We start from the raw sequence: 25,207 nt of genomic DNA, 5'->3' as shown, positions 1-25,207 counted from the left end.
GTCGCCGCCGCCGCCAGCCCCCGGCGCCCCGCGCACCCCCGCTATATCCCTTAAAGGCTACCTAACAATACTTTAAGAGCTATATCGTATGCGTGGGTGTGCGGGGCGCCGAGCGGGGGCGGGTATCTTTTATGTAGGGTTTTACCGATCTATGCACGTCACTGTAAATGACGAATAACAACACGGGAGTAGAAAAAGGTACAAAATACCTCTATACCGAGAATTTGTATAGGTAATTATACTGTGACAGTACTAGTAAACAAATAAACATTAACCGATTCCAAACGAGTCAGTTCGATTCGGTTGAGCTACGGCAGTAAACTAGTTTATATAGGCCGTTAACGCACTTTTCATGTTGTGTTGTCCTCGTTGATATAATCCTTTTACGACCCGCACTAAAAATCTCACCGGGAATACGAGAGTAACTGATATTGTTGTGTTTGAGTCACTACACTCACTCACTATACTTTTGGGTGTAACTTTTTGGAATACATTACTCATCCACCGTGTGGTCAATGTGGTGATGGTTTTTAGGATTCCATACCAAAAAGGTACAACATTAACCCTTATGACGCTACAGGAGCGAAAATGCTGAAATGGAAAGGAGCCCCCTTTCCTTATAAAAATTGTCCATTCAGAACAATACAGTTATTGCGGAAAAATCTTTAAAATCGAGGTTCCGCTCTCGACTGTTTCCTTAATCAATCGTAACGAAATTTGAGAATCTGAATAACAATGAAATAACCTGTTTTGGATCGTTTAGTTTTTTTGGCTAATTGTTACCAATTTTGAATATCACGCCTTTTTTTGCGCCATATCAATAAGGCCGTTTTTGGAAATTTTTGATGGGCTCTAGCGTCTTTAAAAAAAGAATATAAAAAAAACAAAACGGTCCGACACAGATAAAAATAATAATAATCTGTGTTGAAAAAAATCATTGCTCTATCTTCAAAAACCAGGGAGGAAATAAGTAGTCGAGTGCGTTTGTATGGAGAATTGACCCCTCCTGTGTATCGTCTTATGGTGCGACTCTGTCCGTCTGTCTGTCTTGTCTGTATGTCCGTCTATCACATTATTTTTATTGTGGTGGCGACGTGCACGAATTTCATGAGCAAGTATAGCCTGCCCGTCATACCCTAAAAATCTTGCCGGTTATATAAATTACACTGTTTAAGCGAATGTCCTTTCACATGAAAGGAAAGAAAGAAAGAAAGAACAAAATATAAATTAGGTATATTTATATAGTACGAGCTAGTAAAAACACCAAGTATCTTAAACTTTATCGTAGCCGAGCTCGATTCAGCTCCGAAAAACCTCATAATGTTTTACGAGCTGATTATTTTTCATCGCATTATTCCGACGTACGTGCGAATCACAACTTTATTATAAGAAAATACTTTATTATTCTGAACTCGTATTTTCTTGATAACGTCATTAAGCTATTCATGAAGGAATGTTCCAAATTGTCTTCGGGGTTATTTTTGTTTACGTCAGTTTGCCTTTCTTGTGCTTATTGAAATCATCATCATCATCATAGTTTTCCACCAGTTAATCAGCCACTGTTGAGCATAGGCCTCCCTTCTTGTACGCCACTTATTCTGGTCCTGGGCTAGTCTTATCCAGAGGTACCCCGCAGTTTTTCAAATGTCGTCCAACGAACGTCCACCACTCTGTACCATTTTAGTCCACCCGCCATTACTTTGTCTGGCAATATATCCCGCTCAATTGTATTTAAGCTTGGTAATGACGTCACTCACGTCGCGTACCTTGGTGTGGCGTCGGATCGTGACATTCCTCACTCGGTCTTGAACACAGACCAACCCCTATAGACATCTATTACAAGACGACTCGCAGTGGCCAGCCTTCCTAGTATTTGCACTGATATAAGCGCGGGCGCTCGCCGTGCCCGATCAGTATCGACCAAGTAACAGACCCGAAAGCAGCGCGTGTTTTTCGCACAAAAAAATTGGAAAAGGGTATTTTGATGCCTTAAAGATGTCCACCTGTAGTATGAAATGGTGTGGAAAGGTAACAAGAAGCTCAAATTTAAAAACAGACGGCATTACATTCCACAAATAAGTCATATTTATAATTTATTCAGAGCCGGCATAGGTCAACTTACATTGGCCACTTACGCGTCAGTAGAGGGACAGTCATACTTCTGTCCCTTTTCATCTGGCGCGACTGCCCGCCGTCCTTGAAACGGCCAATCACAGCGCGCTTAACACATTCCCCGCCCGCTCCTCGCACCCCAAACACTGGCGACTCGTATCGCGCACAAAATATACAAGATTTCTACTCTATAGGAGGTTCTCTGTGGTCTTGAAGCTTAATGCCGAGCATGGTTCGCTCCATGACTGCTCTATGTGACTTGTGTTTTATGCATAGTATCACTCATTTAGATAGATAGATAGATAGATAGAATACTCTTTATTGGCACACCTCAGCAAAAGATACAGCGGAGACAAAACAAATGATTATAAATAGAGGCAGACAACAGGCGGTAAAGAGTGATCTCTACCAGACAACCTTAGTTTTGATATCTACACCATACATTTTGACTAGTTTAGGCAGTTTATTTATAATATATAATAATATAAGCCTTTTAATCAGACAATTATTTTTACAAATTTTCTTTTAAAGTTTACAAATTTTAGTTTTACATTCATAATATTCATATTTTGATTTCAGACAACATCGGTTTGGTCTGTTTGTCGTTGGGAAAAAGCCGTTTGGTTTATTTAGTTGATCTTAAACATTATTTATGATTTTTTATAACATATCCCCCATGCAATAAAGAGTATAATATTGTATTGTATCCCTTTATCTTGAAATAAATTGTTGAAGAATCACTGTTTTTCACCAAGCAACCTAATTCTTTACTTTAAGTCTTAGGCCAATTTCAACTTTGGATAAATCCTTGAACTTTCATCCCTAAAGCTGTTTAGGCACATCAAATTGTAGCAACAGAGACTGACGATTTCAATTCCAAAACGCTGCATCTTAGATAGAATACTCTTTATTGGCACACCTCAGCAAAAGATACAGCGGAGACAAAACAAATGATTATAAATAGAGGCAGACAACAGGCGGTAAAGAGTGATCTCTACCAGACAACCTTAGTTTTGATATCTACACCATACATTTTGACTAGTTTAGGCAGTTTATTTATAATATATAATAATATAAGCCTTTTAATCAGACAATTATTTTTACAAATTTTCTTTTAAAGTTTACAAATTTTAGTTTTACATTCATAATATTCATATTTTGATTTCAGACAACATCGGTTTGGTCTGTTTGTCGTTGGGAAAAAGCCGTTTGGTTTATTTAGTTGATCTTAAACATTATTTATGATTTTTTATAACATATCCCCCATGCAATAAAGAGTATAATATTGTATTGTATCCCTTTATCTTGAAATAAATTGTTGAAGAATCACTGTTTTTCACCAAGCAACCTAATTCTTTACTTTAAGTCTTAGGCCAATTTCAACTTTGGATAAATCCTTGAACTTTCATCCCTAAAGCTGTTTAGGCACATCAAATTGTAGCAACAGAGACTGACGATTTCAATTCCAAAACGCTGCATCTTAGTATTATTGTAACGTAAAACTGTTCTTTTAACTTTGCGGGTTTAGAAGTAAGCGTTATGTAAAGTCAAAGAGAATGAATATAGAGGATTTTTGTCAAAGTAAAATCTGTAGACTTATGCATTTATTTTGTCGACAATTTCACCCATATTTTATCTGATATTTGTTGGAATGTGAATATTAGCGCCATACATATAATAGAGCATCAACTGAAATAGGGATGCGACTACATAAAAAAATAGCAGTCCGTCAGCCCTAAAATACTGAACACATATTTTTCGCTTTATGTAATTAATGAAAAAATACAAAGATACAGAGCATCAAAGTTCCGGAGTGGGGGCTTGTGACGTACCTTTAAAGTAAAAATTGTACCTAGGCGTGACGACACGCGAAATTTCAACGCACTGTACCGTCGTCATTTTTCGTTTAAATACGAGAAAAAAGAAAAAATATGTGTCCTAATTTTTTTGATAATCTAACTGACGGACTAAATAGTTTTTTTAGTCGTCTCGCCCATTGTGGCGCCTACTTAACAACTACGTTCTCTTCTTAGACGTTGTCTTATCTGCAGTTTTACTCGTATTATTATTATACCTCTAAAGTCGATCATAATACAATCGCTTATTTTGCAAGGTCATTTATTATCAGAAATGAGATGATATTATTAAATTAATAAGGCAGTTTGATCTCGCTTATGAAAAATAATCAAGATTCCCCTGATTATTTTTCATAATATTACTCTCCTGGGATCAATTGCGAGGTCTTTTAAAAATTTCAGTTTATTTTGCGGTCCTTAACGCTGGAAACGAATTCTAAAAAAAGTTGTTTTTAACCCGCGACGCAAAAACGAAGGGGTATTATTATAAGTTTGACATGTCTGTCTGTGTGTTTGTCTGTATCTGTTTGTCTGTCTGTCTGTGTGTGTGTCTGTCTGTGGCATCGTATCTCCCGAACGGATGAACCGATTAGGATTTAGTTTTTTTTTGTCTGAGTCGGGAGTCGGGAGTGCTGTGAGACACAATAGGCTAACAAATGACAACATAAATAATAAAATTGTATCTCACATATTATTTTACACTGAAATCACCAAAAATCGGTAAATAAATAAAAACATATTCAAGTTGAATTTATAGGCAATCCCCGTGAACACATTATTACCAGATGGTTACCGAATAATAGCTTAATTCTACGCTTGCAAACGTTTTTCCATTAAATCTATCGTATTGCAAATAACACGGCCGTTTCGGCCCAAATCTAATAAACACGCAATAACGCTGAGCGCCAATGAAGGTGTTTCACGGATCACTTGCTGCTTAGTAGCCGCAGTGTAATGTGGTTACTGAGTAATGTCATCTCATCTCTTTCAGTAACACAAGCTCTGAAACAGTGTGAAAGAAATAGCAGTATAGCTTCAGTCGCCAATTAGTATTGTGGTTATTAGATGGAACACACATTTAAGGCAACTCGTGTTCAGACGATGTGGGTTAGGGCTATTACCACTATACACTCAAATTAGTTAACTTTACAATAAAATGAAGAAAAAAAAATTCAATGCACATAATTATTTTTCAAAAGTTATGGTGCAAGTTTACTGATTTTTTGTGTAAACTGTGTAAACTTGTCATGTATTTTTTTTTATATCTTGAATTATAAAATCCTTTAAGTTATAGTTATAACTTACTGATTCCCTCTAATGACGTTTAAATCATTGTTTAATGTAGATCGGGGTCCTTCTGTTTTGGTTAGCTCAAATCTAAAACAAAACAAATTCAATTTTATTACAGTTTGTGAAAGCAGGTAACTACTTATTTTTTAGGCAGAGTTGCTACTGTAATAACAGGGTAATAAGACATAGGTGCCAGTGCACCTTCATAATTATTTCATTTTTTTTAAATAATTTATTGTTATTAAGGTGCAGTGATAACATTTAGATAAAATATTGCTTCACAAAACTCTGGAACGAGTTTGAATGCGGGTTCGATACATCATTGATACACATAATACGGAGTCTAGGAGACGTAGTCCACATGTTACGGTAATCGTTTCAATCCTATTGGCATCGATCCCGACCGTTGTAATATTGGATTCTCGAATAGGTTTGAGGGTTAAGAAAATGTATTCTATCCAAATTTTGGTTCAAATTGCCTAAAGTAACTATGATTGCCAGTTTTGCCATTGGAAGTAGATTGTGATTCAATATATTTTTTATGATTTTGCCAGCGCATCTTACGAATTAAGTCCTTTCTCTTTGCGTGAGCGAAGCTGAATCAAAATGAGACAAAAAATCAAGTTAAGACTTAATCGAGCCATGCAACGGAGACAGCATATTATTATCTTTTTGGCGTTTCTATTTCAGTTTCCGCCCTGGGCCGTGAGGCTTGGTCACTGTAATGTATACGTATGTAACATCTACTTTATTTTATAATTATTGTTAAATCATTTCAAAGAAAAGGTTCTCAAAAAGGACCCCCTATTATGGTATTCTTTCTTGTACAAAATATTTACTTTACATATTATTGTATCAGCAGTGAGGCTTGAGTTGAGGGTGTTTTCAATCCTGACCATAAAAAGGTTAAAACTCATCATGTTACATACTGTTATTTCAACGAAATCTTAGTTCACATCCATTTACAACGTTCTGATTACCATATGAACAGGTAGCCTAACCAAAGTGACTATCGTTGACGCTACGCGGCGATCGAAACGCAGTCTCTGGCACGCCACTACAGAAGAGCGATAGAGAGAGCGATAGCTAGCTACGAGACGCTTGTGACCACTGATGTCATATATACCATTTTTTTACCCAAGGGGAATCCATTTTGGATGTCACTGGCCCGGGAGAGCCAGTGGGTATGTCCAACTCCCACATACTAAACCCCCTGGGGTGTTCCGATGCTCGCTTTTTGCACAGGGTTTCGGGCACTCGGTTGTAGGCTTCCGATACCCCGCCAGCGTTGCCCTTGTAGCCCGTCGTTTCAGACTATTGTGATAGCCTACTGGAGGGCCTTTCAGCTCGAAACCTCTTCAAGCGAGTGATGAGACTCCCGACCCACCACCCGCCGGTTAGGGCGGCAGCATTCTGCCTGCGTAGGCTCTTCGCCGCCTGCCCAGCCTTCTGCGAATGTCACATATACCATAGATCAAGCAAACGATCAAGTAAAATCCACTGAGTGGTCCGTCTTTATTCGCAGCATGCAGCTTTCGGGCGTCAATTTTTGTATGTTGAAGTCAACAAAAGCATAAAAAATGCCTCGTTACGTGATACTAAATTGCAACAACACAAAAATAATGAAAACTCAAGGACCTGAGACATATTTAAAATCACAGGCAAGTAACAACTTCAGTACAAAATCTGAAACGCTCGGCCCCTACACAAATAGATGAACTTCTTTCTTCTATTCTTGTGGCCATGGCTAGGTACCCAGTACTCTCGAATGGTAGCTAGTGTTTGTTTGTCATAGTACATTGGACCCACAGAACGTCCCCATAACACTTAGGAGCAGGATTACACGGGGCCCTTATTCGTGACGGACCCCCGTAAATGTGCGACCCTGAGATCCTAATTTACCTAAGTTGTGTCAATTTTGTTACGTCGTGGTAGCTGATTGATGTAATGTTGTATGTTTTCTAATAGCTTTGATAATTTTATCGTATTTTTATAACAAAAAAGGTAAAATAAATTGATGTATTGTACTGCCCGTTAGCTTTTATTTTTGTTCCGTTTTTCCAGCACCCAAGGTTATATTTACTCTAACTCAATATTATATATAAATTTGCTTATGAAATGGTGCAATAAAGAATATTTACTTACTTGTTATAAAGCAGAATCTAGTCAAACATTCAATGAACTACCCTAAATGGTGGACATTTACTTGTCTCAATATGTGAGGCCTCAGTCTATAAACTACATACTATAAATTGACTTTATTTTTCATGGTAAGACATTGATTGCTTGTATCGAAATATTACGAATCCAAATACCTACGAGATTTTTACTTTATTCTCAAGGGAAATTCCCTATTCCTCCCAGTATTTTTGGCAACATTACTATGCTTACATGGCTTCGCTACCACAGATTAACGTAAAATAATATATATTTTCTTTACTCTGCACGCTAGTCAGTAGATTTGCCTTGAATGAGCCACACTAGGGTTCGTTGGTTGCCAAATCACCGCGCAGTAGTAGTTTCGAATAGTTTATATAGTTTGTTGGGATAAAAATAGCGTCTGAGCACGTAAATTGGGATTGTAAAATAGTCCTTAGGGTTTATTTTGTTTGGAAAAGGATTTTAGTAGACGTTTCTAGCAAATAATGTCAGCCATAATCATAACCGAGACACATATAAATAAACGAGTCTTAACCGAACAATAATACAGACAAAATGGTGATGTCTAGAGTATTAAGTTATTTACTAATATGGTTTCACATTGATGTAATTTATAGTGTAACTTTGTATCTTCTAGAATGTTTAAGATATGGCAATATTTACGACGAGATAATGTTATTTTAATACTATTTAATTGTCCTTTAATATTTCTTGATATTTCTAAATATGTAAATGATAATGTTTGATATTTTTGTCGTGAAGTCCATTTATGAAAAATTTCAAACAAATAATTCAGAATATTCAACATAGGAAATCCTTCTAAAAATCTGCAAATCCCTGACTCTGATTCTGAATTTTCAGTTTTTCGAATCTGTATATGACTTTTTTGCATCGTTGGGAAAAAGCTTTTACCTGCGAGCTCTAATAGTTATTTTTTCTACCCGATTGAATTACAAATCTCAAACAATTTTGCAACACAGTTCCGTTTCTCAGCAAAGAAAAACTCCATTGTTCAAATAAGTCAAGCCACAGCAATACGGAACAGAAAATTAAAATTTCACTAAGGAAAATAATCGCTTTTCGAACTTGAACGGGAAAAGTAACAGTATTTTAAAAATCTGTTCTATTATATTAACTGACTGAAACCTTATGATATCCGAAACCGTACCCTAAAGGAAAAGAGTCCAGTCAGGCGAAAGATGATTATTTGATACAATAACGAAACTTTTATTCATTCCCCTTATAAAAATCAGCTTCATATAAATGGCAGTAATAACCCTTTATTACTCCCCCTTTTTGTTGTCGCAAAATATAACAATATCTTCTAAGCGATCCGAAACGGATACTCATTCTACTTCAAAGTTGAACTTTAATGGAATGGTGTCTAAGTAAGTTTTCTAAAGATTGGTGGTTGAAGATACGAGATGGCGACAGTTGCTGATCTAGAAATTAAAATGAGACGACGGGTCAGTGTAAACAAGGGGCGATGGCAGCGTTATTTTCCAATGTTAGATCAATACGGCGAAATGGGACACAGGATATTGCTGGAGGCTTCTACTAAGAGTTTTTTTAATGAAATCGCCATAGTTATAACACGTTTTCTTCGGAATATCCGGTAAAATACTGTATTTAGTATACAGCAACAGCAATTGGACTTGATAAGTTGATACAACGTGCAACGATTACATTTTTGTGAGATCAATGCATACAAATAGAGTAAATCATTTTAGACTGTAACATGGCAAGCCTGCCTGTGCCTGTTGCAGTCACCGCGCGCACTGGTCGGTGAGGAAATAATAATTTTTAAGAAAAAAAAACCGTCGCCTTTTGGGTTCTGGTGAAAGCTACTTGCGAATGTTGGATTATGTAGAAATGTGTAAGTATTTTTTAAAACTGCTTTTACCTAATGCTTTAATTATTAGATGGCAACACAAATGAATATACGTATAACGTTAAGGTTTGAGGAGTTTCCTCAATTCCTCATGAATCCGATTATATTATAAGAAATCGAAGCTTGACAAACATTGACTTCAAAACATATGCTTAACAAACATAACTAAATAAATGTCACTGTTCTGAACTTAAATGCATGTTTTTCTTACAAAAATACCAAAGTCACTATGAGTGTGCCGTTCAGGTTTGAGGAGTTTGGTTCTGGCCATCATCAGCAGTTCCACTGCACCAAATGTCACTATTCTGGACGAAAGTGCATGCTGTTCTTATAAAAATACCAAAGTCACTATAAGCGTGCCGTTCAGATTTGAGGAGTTCGGTTCTGACCATCATCAGAAATTCCACTGCACCAAATGTCACTGTTCTGGACGAAAGTGCATGCTGTTCTTATAAAAATGGCAAAGTCACTATAAGCGTGCCGTTCAGATTTGAGGAGTTTGGTTCTGGCCATCATCAGCAGTTCCACTGCACCAAATGTCAGTGTTCTGGACGAAAGTGCATGCTGTTCTTATAAAAATACCAAAGTCACTATAAGCGTGCCGTTCAGATTTGAGGAGTTCGGTTCTGACCATCATCAGAAATTCCACTGCACCAAATGTCACTGTTCTGGACGAAAGTGCATGCTGTTCGTATAAAAATACCAAAGTCACTATAAGCGTGCCGTTCAGATTTGAAGAGTTCCGTTCTGGCCATCATCAGCAGTTCCACTGCACCAAATGTCACTGTTCCGTACCTAAATGCATGCTGTTCCTTTAAAAACACAAAAATCACCATATGTATGCCTTTCAGATTTGAGGAGTTCCCTCGATTTCTTCAGGATCCCATCATCAGAACTGGGTTCTGAGAAAAATGGGACCAATCTGTATGCATATACATTCAATCAAAAAAAAATTTTCAAAATCGGTCCAGTAACGACGGAGATATCGAGGAACAAACATAAAAAAAAAAAAACATACAGACGACTTGATAACCGTCCTTCTTGAGATATGAGGCGACGGTTAAAAATATGAGCATGTCGCGCATCTTTTGTTTTTTCACTGAATTTTTACTCTGTCGTGAAAGGCAATTTTACTTTTGAAATTACTTGTTTCTAATGCAGGCCTATAAATACGCAAACTGTCCAGGTATAGGTAAGTTAGGTTTGTTAGGTATCTTCAAATGGCCGAAGGTCAAACCGCGCAGAATAAATAAGCCCCGCGTCCATATCGCTTTTGTACTAAGACTTCTAAGAGTCCAGGGTGGCTAGCCGAATGGCACAATCGCTCACGAAACGCTCACGAAACGAAGCGCTAGTAGATATCTCTATCGCGCTTGCGTATTGGCGCGACAGAGCCAGCGGCGTATCGCTTTCGTTTGGCGTCGGAGAAATGCCATTCGGCTACGGGGCCAGGTGCCGTAGCCGAAAGGCATTTCTGCGACGCGAAACGAAAATGAAACGCCGCGAAAGGTAGTCTGGCTCTGTCGCGCCAAAACACAAGAGCGAAAGAGATGGATATCTACAAGTGTTTCTTTTCGATTTCCACGATTCGGCTACGGGGCCAGTTGCCACTAAATAAACTCTTCAAGTACTTATGTACGTACAGGGTGGCCCAAAAATACGTTGACAAACGTTTGTATAATAATTTTTCTGTCCTTACACGAATGGTTGTTCTACAAATTAAAATGTGGAACCTTAATCATTTTTGAGCACATAAATCGAGTCGTCTTCAAACAATCCTCCTTTGGCTTTGAAGTCCAAACGCAAATATTACAAGAAAAAATTAACGATAGCGATATACCTTTAGTATGGTTTTCGTCTAACTTATTGCACGTATAGCTTGTATAGTATCCTAATTTTTGTTATCAATAAACGAGCTAGGATTTTAAGATTGATCACAAACTATAATTTATAGTTTTAAGGCTGAAACGTATCGAGCTTATGAATCTGGTAAAAATGTCTTTACACAATTGGTCTACATTGCAAACCTCGCGAAATTGACATGAATGCTGTTGAAATATCCATGGTGAATGTAGAAACATACAATATTTATACACCGTGTTTTTTTTGTTTTCCGTTAAATTTGACACGTCGTTAGGTTCATTATTAGGAACCACCCTGTAAATCACTTTTAGTTAAATTCGCAAAAAAATGTTTTTCATCATTTTCATACATAATAAATGAATTTATTAGTGGGAGAGACCCTTAAGAATAACAATGAAGTTAGTGTCAAGTGATTGACCAAACAACATTAGGAATTGGTAAAGGCTGTGACCTGTGACACACGTATTCAGCAATTATCTTTATTTTTTTAATAACTCGATAACCGCAAGAGTTAAGACGCTAGTTTCTTAGAGAAATTAATTGTATTTAATGTAATGAATCTTCCCTTAAAGTTAACGGTATTCAATAAAAACAGGATGTAGGCCCAAAAATATTTTCGGTACATTTTGGGTTATTTCAAAATTTCCCTATTCTTTGTCAACGTAATTTTGGGCCACCCTGTAATAATTAAATCGCTGGTTGATACATTTTTATGTTAATGGATTGCGATCGGAGTTAATCGTGTTTAATTAATAATCTGAACTGATGAGGTATATAGTAGTTAATCTCTCAATACCTATTTACATAGGTTTATATAATTTACTGATGAGAACGTTCAATAGCATTATGATTTAATTTAACTATTAGAGGCTTATGAGATTACTTGAAACAGAGTAGGCATAAATTATTCAAGGGCATCAACAGCAACAAGCTTTTAGGACAAAATTATGCGCGTAGAAAAAGATATTTAATTGAATTTTTGCATGAATCTTTTTTGTTTTTAGTCAAAAACTACGAGTAATTAATTTTTTTACATTTTAATTAAATCGAGTATTATTTGTGAATATACGAGTGAGAGAGACAAATATATTTATACAGAGTGGGGCCTGTAACAAAGGCGAAGAATTGAACTGTAGGCTACTCCTTATACTGATCAACATTTGTTCAGTGACTTAAAAATGTACACACTCTGTATAAGAGTAAGTGTACATTTTTAACGAATATAAGTTATCGAATTTTCGGGCCAACCTGTATGTAATATGTGACTGATGTTGGCCATGTTTTCTGAACTTTGAAGATTACCCAATCCGTTTATTTCCAAGATTCAAAGTCAAAGTACCTGTACAAATGCTTGTGATTAGGCTAAGTTTTCTGAGTAGGTACCTACACTGAGAGAAATTTGCATTGTGAATTTAACAAGTTCGACTTGTTGCGGTTTATCCGTTTGAATCAGCCAAACGTATGTTTAAAACAATATGTGTCAGGTTGTTTTTATAAAATCGACTTGTTGATTCAAATATATTGCCGATTCAAATGACAAGTAGCTTGTTGTTTGAACCAAAGAGCACGTAGGCGCTATTTTAACCAAAAAACTTGTTGAACGAACATGAAAACTGGTTGTATTTTCTCTCAGTGTAGTTTGTAAGCGTATTTTTTACGATGAGCTTAGGAAGCGTGAAGTTGACTAGGTGCCCGACTTTACAGTCTAACCTATCTATTTCCAGTTGTCAAAGTCAAGTATTCAGGTATCAAAATACTTGTAACTTGACTAGGTTTTCTGGATTTTATATCCATATTCATATATGGAAACAACTACAAAAAAACCTCTTATTTGACTAGGCTCTATAAACTTCAAAAAATAAACAGCTCCTTTATTTCCAGGTGTCAAAGTCGACGTCGCAGCAAGTCGCGCTTCGCGAAGCGACTCGCGCGCTCGCCGGACGGTTCCGCTGCGAAGTGTCCGCGGACGCGCCTTCCTTCCACACGCAAGTCCGCTCCGCGTTCATCCACGTCGTAGGTGAGTGCAGGATTAATAAACGATGTCAATAGGAGCTAGGTACTAGCGTTTCTTGAGCGTAGATCTGATGTTAAGTCAAATCAATGGGTGCTACTCGACGCAACGTTGGCGCGTTTTTCTTAGTGCTGACTATTTAGAAGCCAAGCCGGCGCTCAAAAGAGAATGAAATACATAGATAGAATACCTACCAATTTGTTGTATGCAACGAGACAATACCGTTCCAGTTAGATACGTATTAAATGTAGACACAATAATAGGGAAGAGATGAAAGGCCAGAACCAGCTATGTCGATAAAGGATCCACTGCACTAGCGTTTTCCGAGCGTCGTCTCCTGTCGACGTCGATGATACATCTCACAGACATAAGAAGTGTTAAATTTTGGTTCAATATTAGTAAATATATGAAAGACAAGACAGTAGACGGTTCTGACTCAGATAGTTAGCGTTTCGCGTAGAGACTCGCGTTTCTTCTACACGCATGTTCGCTTCGCTTTCATCTAGGTACGTCGTAGCTGAGTGTAGATGAATAAACTATATTTAATATATAACCAAGTTTATGTCTATATTCACTTTTTTACAATAAAATATTCATCTAACTATTCTCATAACAGTATCACTCTGTCAATTGATGTCATGTTTGATGTATGTGTTTTCCCCACACAATCAGTCTAATAATAAGAAAGAAGATTTGTTATAACGTTTGTACATGTAATGGTGCAGTCACTTGCAATAAAGTCATGTGTCACTGTAACTGTTTACAAGTATTAGATTCGATATGCCGATATAAGTAATATAAGTGTATACCTATATATCTGATAGGATAAAGTGTAGAGCCGTAACAGCGTCACATTTCTGCGGCCTCCGAAAAGTAACATGTTGCAACCGACTGTGCCCTAAAATATTTTCTCAAACTGCAACTGCAGTAGTGATCCGCAGTGCTCTGAGGATCCGTACTATTAAGTACATTCGACGATGCCAGTATATAGGCGTCAAGCTTTACTCGTGCCGTTAGTTCCGTGGCCGCGGGGCTTTTTCTTCTCGCGCTGTGTGTCTTTGCTAAGTCGGTGTGCATTTCGGATACGGTAGCTTTGACTGCTACAAAAAGTTGAAAACTTATTCAATTTTTTACTGTACGCCAATCAACATCTATGTAGAAGTTTATTTCAATACCTAAAGCTAATCCGTACATACCTAAGGAGGATAGAATAAAATATTATTTATTCTTAAAGCTCAGAGAGAATAAATATAAATGCAATGATCATTATTAAGTAATTACAAATAAATATATTAGGATGATTATGACTATTATTGACTACCAGCATCAACTGATCGTGATATTATAAGATACATATAGACATCATGATAATATAATAATAGAGGTACAGGATCTCTATATATTATATTACGATCAGTTGATGCTGTAGTCAATAATAGTCATAATCATCTTAATATATTTATTTGTAATTACTAAATAATTATCATTGTATTTATATTTATTCTCTCTGAGTTTTACGAATAAATAATATTATGTAGTTTTTATTTTAAATGCGGTAGGCAAGAGGAAATGAACGAACTTCGCAATGTCTGCATTTTGGTCCCTACAAGATATAAATTACTCCGTAATCCCTACAAGATATAAATTACCCATGCCATATCCCGGTTCCTGTTTCATCCATCTCCTGCATCAAAATGCAGATTTTACTTTTTCCGGTACAAAACTATTTTATATTCATTTCAGATTCATCCTCATAACCATTTCATGCAAATTTTACGAACATAGTTCAGAGTTGAACCGTGAAATACCGAATATAGTAACCTACTTATAATATTGCGAAAGATTCATCTTGTTTTACTAAGGTAATACCACAGTAATACGCATAAAGAAAGGCTGTATTTCCATATATAAACTTCGTGTAGGTTTTTACGCACTTACAAGATAGGCACAGAATACCTTTACATGATTGGTTTACCGAAAAATTAGACTTATATTGACCGGGATATAGACCGTGATTACCTTTTTGATTTTTGTCGAGCTCCCGATATTTCGACGCAGTTGCATGCATCATGATCACGGAAAACTGACGAAGGCGGGTGGATGTTAAAGTTGCATAGACAGCGCGCGATCTACCCTCCTTCGCGCGCGTCGGCTGCGTTCACTTTCAGCGTTACCACTGGTCGCATTCACACTCGATGGTCTGTCCAAACACACTACACTCACAGTGTCACTACGTTTGTTCAATTCTGACTTCACCGGTTTTTTACACAAACAAATCACTGGATTCCATGCATTAGATAGTTTGAAGCCATCTTCACGATTGAATTTTTTAAATTTGTGAATCTCAATGGCTTCTCTTACCAATCTCGGTATGTAGTGGCGTTCCGTCGAAATTACCTTAGGACTATGCAGCTCGATCCAATGATTTGCACCCGACTCAATGAGATGTTGAGCAATAGCAGACTTGCGAGTATCGTTCTTTTTGACTGCAGCAATGTGTTCTTTAATTCTGCAGGCAATAGTGCGCTTGGTCTGCCCTATGTAAGAACTGCCACAACTGCACTCAACTTTGTACACACCAGGTTTTTCCAGAGGAAAATTGTCCTTAGGTGACCGCAAGAACTGTGCAATTTTCCTGTGTGGGGTGAAGATAGTTTTTACAGAGTAATTGTTTAGTATGTGAATGTAAAAGTGAATGCGACCAGTGGTAACGCTGAAAGTGAACGCAGCCGACGCGCGCGAAGGAACCCGTAGATCGCGCGCTGTCTATGCAACTTTAACATCCACCCGCCTTCGTCAGTTTTCCGTGATCATGATGCATGCAACTGCGTCGAAATATCGGGAGCTCGACAAAAATCAAAAAGGTAATCACGGTCTATATCCCGGTCAATATAAGTCTAATGAAAATAACCGTGAATCATTCAAAACTCTTACCGAAAAATGCCTCTATATGTCGGGTGGGTGGAACAGAAAGGATTTTTATTCAAAAGTGAAATCGTTCAACGTTTAGGATTCGTGGTTTATTTATTGCCAATTAACAATATTAATAATTTCGAGACTTCGAGATATAATTTATCAAAAGAAATATTGCAGCTCTACTCGCCGCAATAATAACTGCCGACTAAAGTAATATTGCTATCTATTTTATGTTGATGGAGACCCAGAGAGATAGAAAGGGATAATACTATAACATCAGTCGCCATTTGATATTGCAGCAAGCATAGTGGCTCTTTATCCGTTATAGTCCCGACTTAAACGTTTTCTCTTTTTTATGCTGTATTTTTTTTAATCCTGCTACTTTCCTCTGTCACAAAGAGCATTTTTGCTATAGGAAAAGCTTTGCTATGATTTGCATCGTTTTGACCTCGTTTCCTTTAAATGTTATAATTGTTTTTAGTTTTTCATAATCCAGCAACTATTCAGTCCAACTTTATTTTTCATTAAGGAATCTTGAATAAGTAATATATTTTATTATATTTTTCGATAATTTCCACACATGTCATATATCAAGCAAACGTATCTACTTAGCGTGTCAAATGAACTCAGTAAAATCCACTAAGTTTTCTGTCTTTAAACGCAGCTTGCGTCTTTCGGGCGTCAATTTTTATAAGTTGAAGTCAACAAAAACATTAGAAATTCCTTATTACGTGATATTTAATATGAACAACACAAAAATTATGAACACTCAAGGGCCTGAGACATATTTAAAATCACAGGCAAGTAACAACTTCACTACAAATTTCTGACACGCTCGGCCGCCATAAAAATAGATGAACTTGTTTCTTCTATTTAAATCTAATTCTGTGATACTTTCCCAAAGTAGCTACATTTTAATATTTTTTATCCACAGAACAAACAGGATCCCCCCTCCGTAAGCGTTAAAAGCTCTTCATTCTTGTTCTCAATCACTTTATTCTGCAAGCCCACATATTTACATCGAGTATGCATCAAATTACCCTACATATCGGACGTCGGATACCGTTATAGGGCCACGGGTACGATGCAAGCGGCTAGCGGTGCGGCGAGCGGGCCGTTCCAATAGCGATCATACTTTTGATCGAGCACAATGTAACTGGACAGTGTTATGGAATAAGTGATCAAGCGACAGTTAGTTGAAATCGAGAAAATGAGCTAGAAAGATTTGAAATTTGAATCAGTTGTTGTAAGTTCATTTATGAAGCAAAAAAGTTAATTTTGACATTGAACCTATAAAAGTGTTCGTAATTTAAATTGATAAAAAAAATAACACCATACCTATTCAAGTTTCGAAGTTATTAACGTTTTTCCGCTTGATTCTTTATTGAACTAATACTGCGATGACGTTAATTTATTTCGCCGTAGCGTACTATGAGACATATTTTGTCGCTTGATTCTTTAATGCAAATTGTTAGAGGTAAAGTGAATACTGCAATAAAATAAAATTCCATATATTTGAGTAAATAGTGCTATTGTAAATAAATTAACAACAATGTTTTCCTTCACAATGATTAGGACTAATCCGTCTAACAATTTAGTTTTGTTCTGCAATCAACTTTTTTAATAAATATCAAAACAATCAGCATATATATGGCAAAATTGGCATTGTAACTAATAATAATTCATTAGTACTAGCCAGGATTACACACATAAGATAATTATGATATAACAAAACCTCTTGATATCCTGCAATTTCAAATATGTAACAACGAATTAAACGACACCAATAGGGCGGTTAAATCGATATTGCGTTTATAAATCATCAAAACTTTAAACCAAAACGAATTAATAACATCTTTATGGCGTTTAACTCGATTTTGCGATTTAGAATATACGCTTATTATAATTTGTAAAAGTAAATTTGGCGTTCAATTCGTTTTTACGTAACGACTTAGTACACAGGGCCATACAAATTTTAACGTGTCGCTTGATTCTACCCCTTAAAATAAGGCTGTAAGCATGATTTTTCAACAAAGAAATAATCAATACTATAGATTATCAGATTTATATCCGAACTGCATTCATAACTTTTTTTTCGGATTTTGGCGCTTAGTTCGCTATTCCATAACACCGTCCAACTTGCAAATGATTGGTTAAATTCGCAAGCTAGTTAAAAAGCTTAGGTTGTCAACGATATTGAACTGCGACTGAAGTACAACGACGACTATAGATGCAGCCTTGCCAAGGTAATTATCAATTACGCTACAATGACGAAAAATTTAGCGTCTTTACGCTACAATGACTAAAAATGTAGTGCCTTTCAACTCTTCCATAGTATGAATGACAGTTGCGTGTCGGGGGCTAGTTAAATTAGGTTAGGTTGGAGTTGAATGTCAGCGTTTACCGGCCTGGGCGCCCAATGAAATGGTCGTTTTCGCGAGAACAATCATCAAAAATATTTATTCTAGGGTAGGTAAATTTTATGTTTTTCCTATTCAGAATCACGAGCCTTTTCGAGCTAGGCCAAAAAACAAGAGACGAAAAAGTGGTCCCCAAATTTTCTATTATTTTGCGTACTTTCCACTTTGAAACCGCTGTACAAAGTGTTTGAAAAATGGAAACGAAGTGGAAAAATTTAATTTGGGACGCTTTTTACCTAGTAGGATCGAAAGGGCTCGTGATTCTTAGTAGGAAAAACATTAAATATAACTATTGTACAAAAAAAAAAAGTTTTTGCATCTTTTTTCGCGAAAATGCCCAAATAGCCCATTTGAATGGCTTGCCTGCTCCGCTTACGTCAAGCCCACAGCCTGAGGGACTCGTTGATGAGTCGGCGGATCCGGGAATCGATGGACGGACATGTAGATTGCTTACTATGTGGAATCAGGATTCATATTGGCGGGAAACGAATTACTTTTGGTTGTTTTGCGTTGAGTCCATAAAATATATTAAGGTGTATGCTCTGTTCGTTCATCATCATCCTCCTTGCGTTATCCCGATATTTGCCTCAGCTCATGGGAGCCTGGGATCCGCTTTGACAACTTATCCCAAGATTTGGCGTAGGCACTAGTTTTTACGAAAGCGACTGACATATATGACCTTCCAAACCGAAGGGTAAACTAGACCTTATTGGAATTAGTCCGGTTTCCTCGCGATGTCTTCCTTCACCGAAAAGCGACTGGCAAATATCAAATGACATTTCGCACATAAATTTCGAAAAAATCATTGCCCGGGGTCCGAACCCACGACCTCTAGGCTACCAGCGCTTCGTATGCTCTGCTCGTTTTTTAGTTGAGAATATAGTACGATAGTACTTAAAGCAGTTTTTCTTGGGTTCCGTACCAAAATGGTATAATTATTTAAAAGGAAACCTTAAGGTGCCGCTCTTTCCGTCTGTCACATTACTTAATAGTTTACTTGACATATGCCTTGTATTTAATAATGCCTTGTACGTAATAGCAAAGACATTATGTAACTCCGTATAGACGGATAAAGTCTAAGAAAAAAACGGACCTCAAAGCCCTAGAGAAAAAGGTAACGTGGCCTAGATGGCGTTACACCTTTGGGGAACGCTCGGCTAGATGGCGCTGGCCAAATTGTCAAAACTGAGTTTCAAATGTTTTAAGCTTGTATCGAGAGATGGCAGTATGCACTATAATTACATATTTTACTTTGACAGTAACTCTATAATACTCCATCCTCTTTGGTAATAGTAACAGATCAGACAGTTTTGGCTAATAGTTTTGTTCTTGACAAATAATAACATTCATAGTGTGTGTAAAATGATTTAATTTCTCTTTACATCCGGGTTGAGATCAATGGATAAATCTTTTCATCACACTCGCACACTAAATGTGATTTTGCACGCAGGCGGAGCGTGAGTTATGGAAAAATCGTTCTCTCAAGGGAGTTATGAAATTTCTAGTGCCGTATTTCACTTTTTTTTTATCTTTTTACATATTTAAGTAACTCGGGGTGTATGAATATTACAAACTCGAGTCTTATAATCGTTCCGGCAAGCTGTCGCGATTTAACTTGCTCTCGTTAGTAATATTCAAGTTCCTCCCCTAGTTGCACAATGTACTATTGCGGTTGCCTTTCATTTTAAAATACTAATATTTCATCAGGTGACAACTTAAGATAGTTAATTACTACCTAAGTTCATAACCACGGTGAACCATTTAGTACCCACAAAATCAAAAGTCTTTTAATTATTTTTAAATAATTTCTAAGTGTTGCTTATGATCTGACCATTTATCGATTTATTTCTAAACGAACAAAAGTTTCCTCGATTATCGGGATCATTATTCTACTTTACCTATAATTTGCAATAAGTAATCTCTTAAAAGACAATGTTAAAATGGAAAAGAAAGCCTAGAAAAACGAGTAATTTAATTTAAATTCGTAAGATTCACCTAAAAGATTACAACGCTACGCATTTTTTGCGTGTTACTTAATATAAAGTCAGAAATATATGCGTCGAAAAACGCCGAGGTCCGCAAGTTACGCTTTAGATCACCCCGATGTAATGAGCAAATTTATTTCATCCGTCAGAAACCCAATTTTTCGGTCAGGCTTTTTGTGCGGCCGCTTTCTCATGGGCAAACTTATTGCGGATCGCGAATTGAAACATCCCCATCTCTTTGAATATACCTAATTTAGTGCCCTCCCCTACTTCCACAAGAAAAACTTTAGTGTGTATCACTAAAGTTTTTCTCCGCAATCTATTTGAACCAGGAAACTTTCCGTTTGTTATGATAATAATTAACGCACGTTTCCGCGAAATTTCGAAAGGAATTTTTCATTTCGAAATTTATGCGCGTTTTATTGCTCTAAATAAAAGGTATGCCGTAAATTCTGTACCAAAAGTCGTTAAAAGCCAGGGCACTCTAAAATTTTATATTCCGTTTTGAACGGGAAAGATTTTACTCAAATTTATTCCATCTACGAAATGTAATGAAAATAAATTTAAAGGAATGATTTTGGTTAGTAATTAACCAAAACGGTTTGATTTTCTACAGATGACGTTTGATGTTTTGCTTTTATTTGCTTAGACGCATATTTGAAATTACTTCTTTAATAAAATAAAATAAGATATCTTGTAGCTGTACAAAACAGTTTTTTTTTTAAGTTTACTTTTTAACCTCCAACATAATATTGTTTGAGAAGTAAGTAGTTAGTTGTTTTTACTATTTTTTAAAAGTAACCATTGAATAAATAAACTCGCGGCTTTTGGATACCAATCTCCTAAAATATTAAAGTCAAGTGGCCCTATACTTATTAGGTACCTACAAGTACAATTAAATATATAAGTAGGTCAGTAAAAAACATTTTATATCTATATAGATAGAGTTTTGAATGATTAACGGTTATTTTTATTAGACTTATATTGACCGGGATATAGACCGTGATTACCTTTTTGATTTTTGTCGAGCTCCCGATATTCCACCCACCTTCGTCAGTTTTCCGTGATCATGATGCATGCAACTGCGTCGAAATATCGGGAGCTCGACAAAAATCAAAAAGGTAATCACGGTCTATATCCCGGTCAATATAAGTCTAATTTTATATCCATATACTTACTTTGATGTACCTTTGCAGGTTTTGCTCAGCAATTTCACGTGTTATTTTCATCGCATTACCCAGTTTCTTCAGTGGCCGGACTTCAGAACGAAGTTTGCGGTCTCGAGCCCCGCGGGGGCAAATAGTTCTGATTAGCCCGAGCGCAACTTGGGGCTGGATTAAAAATTATTATCCCTGAAGACCGGAGTTACGTTACGTTCGCGTGATTCTAGTTATAAACTAACTAGCTTATAATTAAATAAATATAAATAAATAAATAAAATAAATATTATAGGACATTCTTTCTTACACAGATTGACTGAGCCCCACGGTAAGCTCAAGAACGCTTGTGTTGTGGGTACTCAGACAACGATATAATTATATAATATATATATAAATACTTATATACATAGAAAACATCCATGACTCAGGAACAAATATCTGTGCTCATCACACAAAAAAATGCCCTTACCGGGATTCGAAGCCGGGACCGCGGCGCAGCAGGCAGGGTCACTACTGACTGAATTACTACGTTTTCCCGCGGCTTTGCTCCCGTTCAATTAGAAAAATTGCACCATACAACCCAACCCACCCCCATCCCGTCATTTTAGGGAAGTGGGGGGTTAGAAAGAGAAAAAAAGTTAGCCTTCATCTCTTCAACTATCTCAACTTAAAAAACCGGCCAAGAGCGTGTCGGGCCACGCTCAGTGTAGGGTTCCGTAATTTTCCGTATTTTTCTCAAAAACTACTGAACCTATCAAGTTCAAAACAATTTACCTAGAAAGTCTTTATAAAGTTCTACTTTTGTGATTTTTTCATATTTTTTAAACATAGGGTTCAAAAGTTAGAGGGGGGGGACGCACTTTTTTTTCCTTTAGGAGCGATTATTTCCGAAAATATTAATATTATCAAAAAACGATCTTTGTAAACCCTTATTCATTTTTAAATACCTATCCAACAATATATCACACGTTGGGGTTGGAATGAAAAAAAAAAATCAGCCCCCACTTTACATGTAGGGGGAGTACCCTAATAAAACATTTTTTTCCATTTTTTATTTTTGCACTTTGTTGGCGTGATTGATATACATATTGGTACCAAATTTCAGCTTTCTAGTGATAACGGTTACTGAGATTATCCGCGGACGGACGGACGGACGGACGGACGGACGGACGGACGGACAGACAGACATGGCGAAACTATAAGGGTTCCTAGTTGACTACGGAACCCTAAAAATGACGTCAACTCGTCGCTCCATTTTGCCGTGAAAGACGGATAATCAAACAGATATGTACAGAGACTTTCCCATTTATAATATTAAGTATGGAAACACATTATGTGAATGGCAAATCACTTATGTCTTTTTTGGGAGATCGTGGACAAATATAAAAAGCCATTTCGTTACATGACAAAAATTATATATGTAGATAGAGTCTGGACTAATACAATACAATTTAATAGCTACTTAAAATTAATAAAAATGGTAAAATAAGCAGTAAGACCTTCTAGAAAATATCGAACCTTCGACCTCTTGGAATACTGTAATCGCTTCTGTGAACTAAGCTACAGATAAATAAATTACAATTTACAAGTTTAAATATTAAATAGGCCCTTGAGGCATTGTACCAAGGATGCTTGCGGCATTTCCTAGCTGTATCGTAATGTTGATACGGCGTACGAGGAAGTTTCCAGCTCTTCAATCAACAGTTACTTAGGTAGGTACATTAACCTGATGCGTGTTCTGTAAAAAAACTTGTTTACTTACTACAAAATTGTTACTTATTTCATTATGCAACATTTTTTTTCACGCAAGAAACGCACACATTCTCATCAAAAGCTTTCTTTCTGTAACATAAACAGTTATAATTCAATAACATACACGAGTACACAATGAAAGTATGTTTCAAATAAGTAAACAAACATATTTTCCGAATATTACATTTCTTCTTTGGTCGTCCTCTGCCCCGGCTGATTTGCGGTAACCACTCAGTCGTCACTTTGGCCCACCGTTCCGGGTGCATCCGGCAAACATGCCCTGCCCAATCCCACTTAAGTACCTCGACGTATTTTGCAGCGACTGGCAAGAGCGGGCATCAAACCGTGGGAACTGGAGAAAGGCCTTTGCCCAGCAGTGGGACACCATATAGGCTAATAAAAAGAAATACATTTCTTCACAGATTTAATAACACTTCGCTTCTTTAACAAACTACTAATATAAATTATCAAAAACGTCAAGAAACGTAATAAATACAAACATCAAACGCCTTTTACACATGAATAAGTGTCCCGAATTTCCCTTTAAGACGATACGGGAGGGGTCAATTCTCCATACAAACGCTCTCGACTATTTCCTCCCTGGTTTTTGAAGATAGAGCAATGATTTTTTTCAACACAGATTATTATTATTTTTATCTGTGTCGGACCGTTTTGTTTTTTTTATATTCTTTTTTTTAAAGACGCTAGAGCCCATCAAAAATTTCCAAAAACGGCCTTGTGATTATGGCGCAATAAAAGGTGTGATTATCAAAATTATTGGCAATTAGCCAAAAAAAACTAACGGTCCGACACAGATTATTTCATTGTTATTCAGAGGAAACAGTCGAGAGCGGAACCTCGATTTAAAAAAAATGCAATACCTTTTAACTGAGTTGTTCTGCATGGACAATTTTTTTTCGATAAATGTAGTATAAAATTCCCAAATTGAAAGGAGGGCTCCTTTCCATTTTAGCATTTTCGCTCCTGTAGCGTCTTAAAGGAAGGTCAATAGCAATTTATTATATTCCCGCGCAGTGCCGAAATAAAGAATATAATAAATCGGGACTCCGGGTCGAAACCAAAGAGAAAATAGGCATAGAAAGCTAACTCCATACATTGGTGTTGATAGTTGCTACCATGAGTGTTTAACTGCTCAAATGTCTTGTCCCGTATCCGTCACAGACAATTTGGACTTCATTTTAACATCAAAGGTTATTAATTCAGTAGCAAATTTTTAATATCCGCGTTCCGGGTTAAAAGTTTACTCAATAGCGAGATTGATAAGAAAATGAAATTTTATTTATGGGATAGGAGGCAAACGAGCAGACAGGTCGCCTGATGGTAAGCGATCACCGCCGCCCATGGACACCCGAAACACCAGAGGTGTTGGAGGTCTGGTGCGTTGTCGGCCTTTAAGATGGATGTACGCTCTTTTCTTGAAGATTTGAAGGTCGTATGGGTCCGGAAATACCGCAGGCGACAATTCATTCCACAGTTTAGCTGTGCGGGGCAGGAAGTTTCTGGAGAAACGCACAGTTGAGGACTGCCAGCCATCTAAATAATGGCGATGGAAATGTTCACTATAATGTAGCAAGTAAACAGCGCCTCACGGTTACTACTAGAACCAAAAATCTAACATGTAACATTCATGCGATCCATTACTTAACGTTAGTCGGCCTTTTGATATCAAAACTTTATTAAATACGTAGGTAATAAAATTCATTTTTTTCGATAAACCACACTTAGTATAAGGTTCTGAACAGCGCGCCAAGCGGGATATTTTGTTAACAC

At 36.8% G+C, this 25,207-nt stretch overlaps 1 protein-coding gene across 1 annotated transcript in view; it reads left to right on the top strand.

Annotated features, from left to right (window-relative positions):
- The window catches only part of LOC125226582, a 509,615-nt gene that overhangs the window by 143,069 nt on the left and 341,339 nt on the right, over positions 1-25,207 (top strand). The window contains exon 3 of the mRNA XM_048130586.1: positions 13,054-13,189. Coding sequence (XP_047986543.1) covers positions 13,054-13,189 — 136 coding nt within the window. The remainder of the gene's footprint in view (positions 1-13,053; positions 13,190-25,207) is intronic.

Source organism: Leguminivora glycinivorella, chromosome 5 (assembly GCF_023078275.1).
Source record: "Leguminivora glycinivorella isolate SPB_JAAS2020 chromosome 5, LegGlyc_1.1, whole genome shotgun sequence".
Classification (NCBI taxonomy): Eukaryota; Metazoa; Arthropoda; class Insecta; order Lepidoptera; family Tortricidae; genus Leguminivora; species Leguminivora glycinivorella.
Note: the sequence above shows the minus strand (reverse complement) of the source record. Positions and strands in the feature narration are given on the sequence as shown.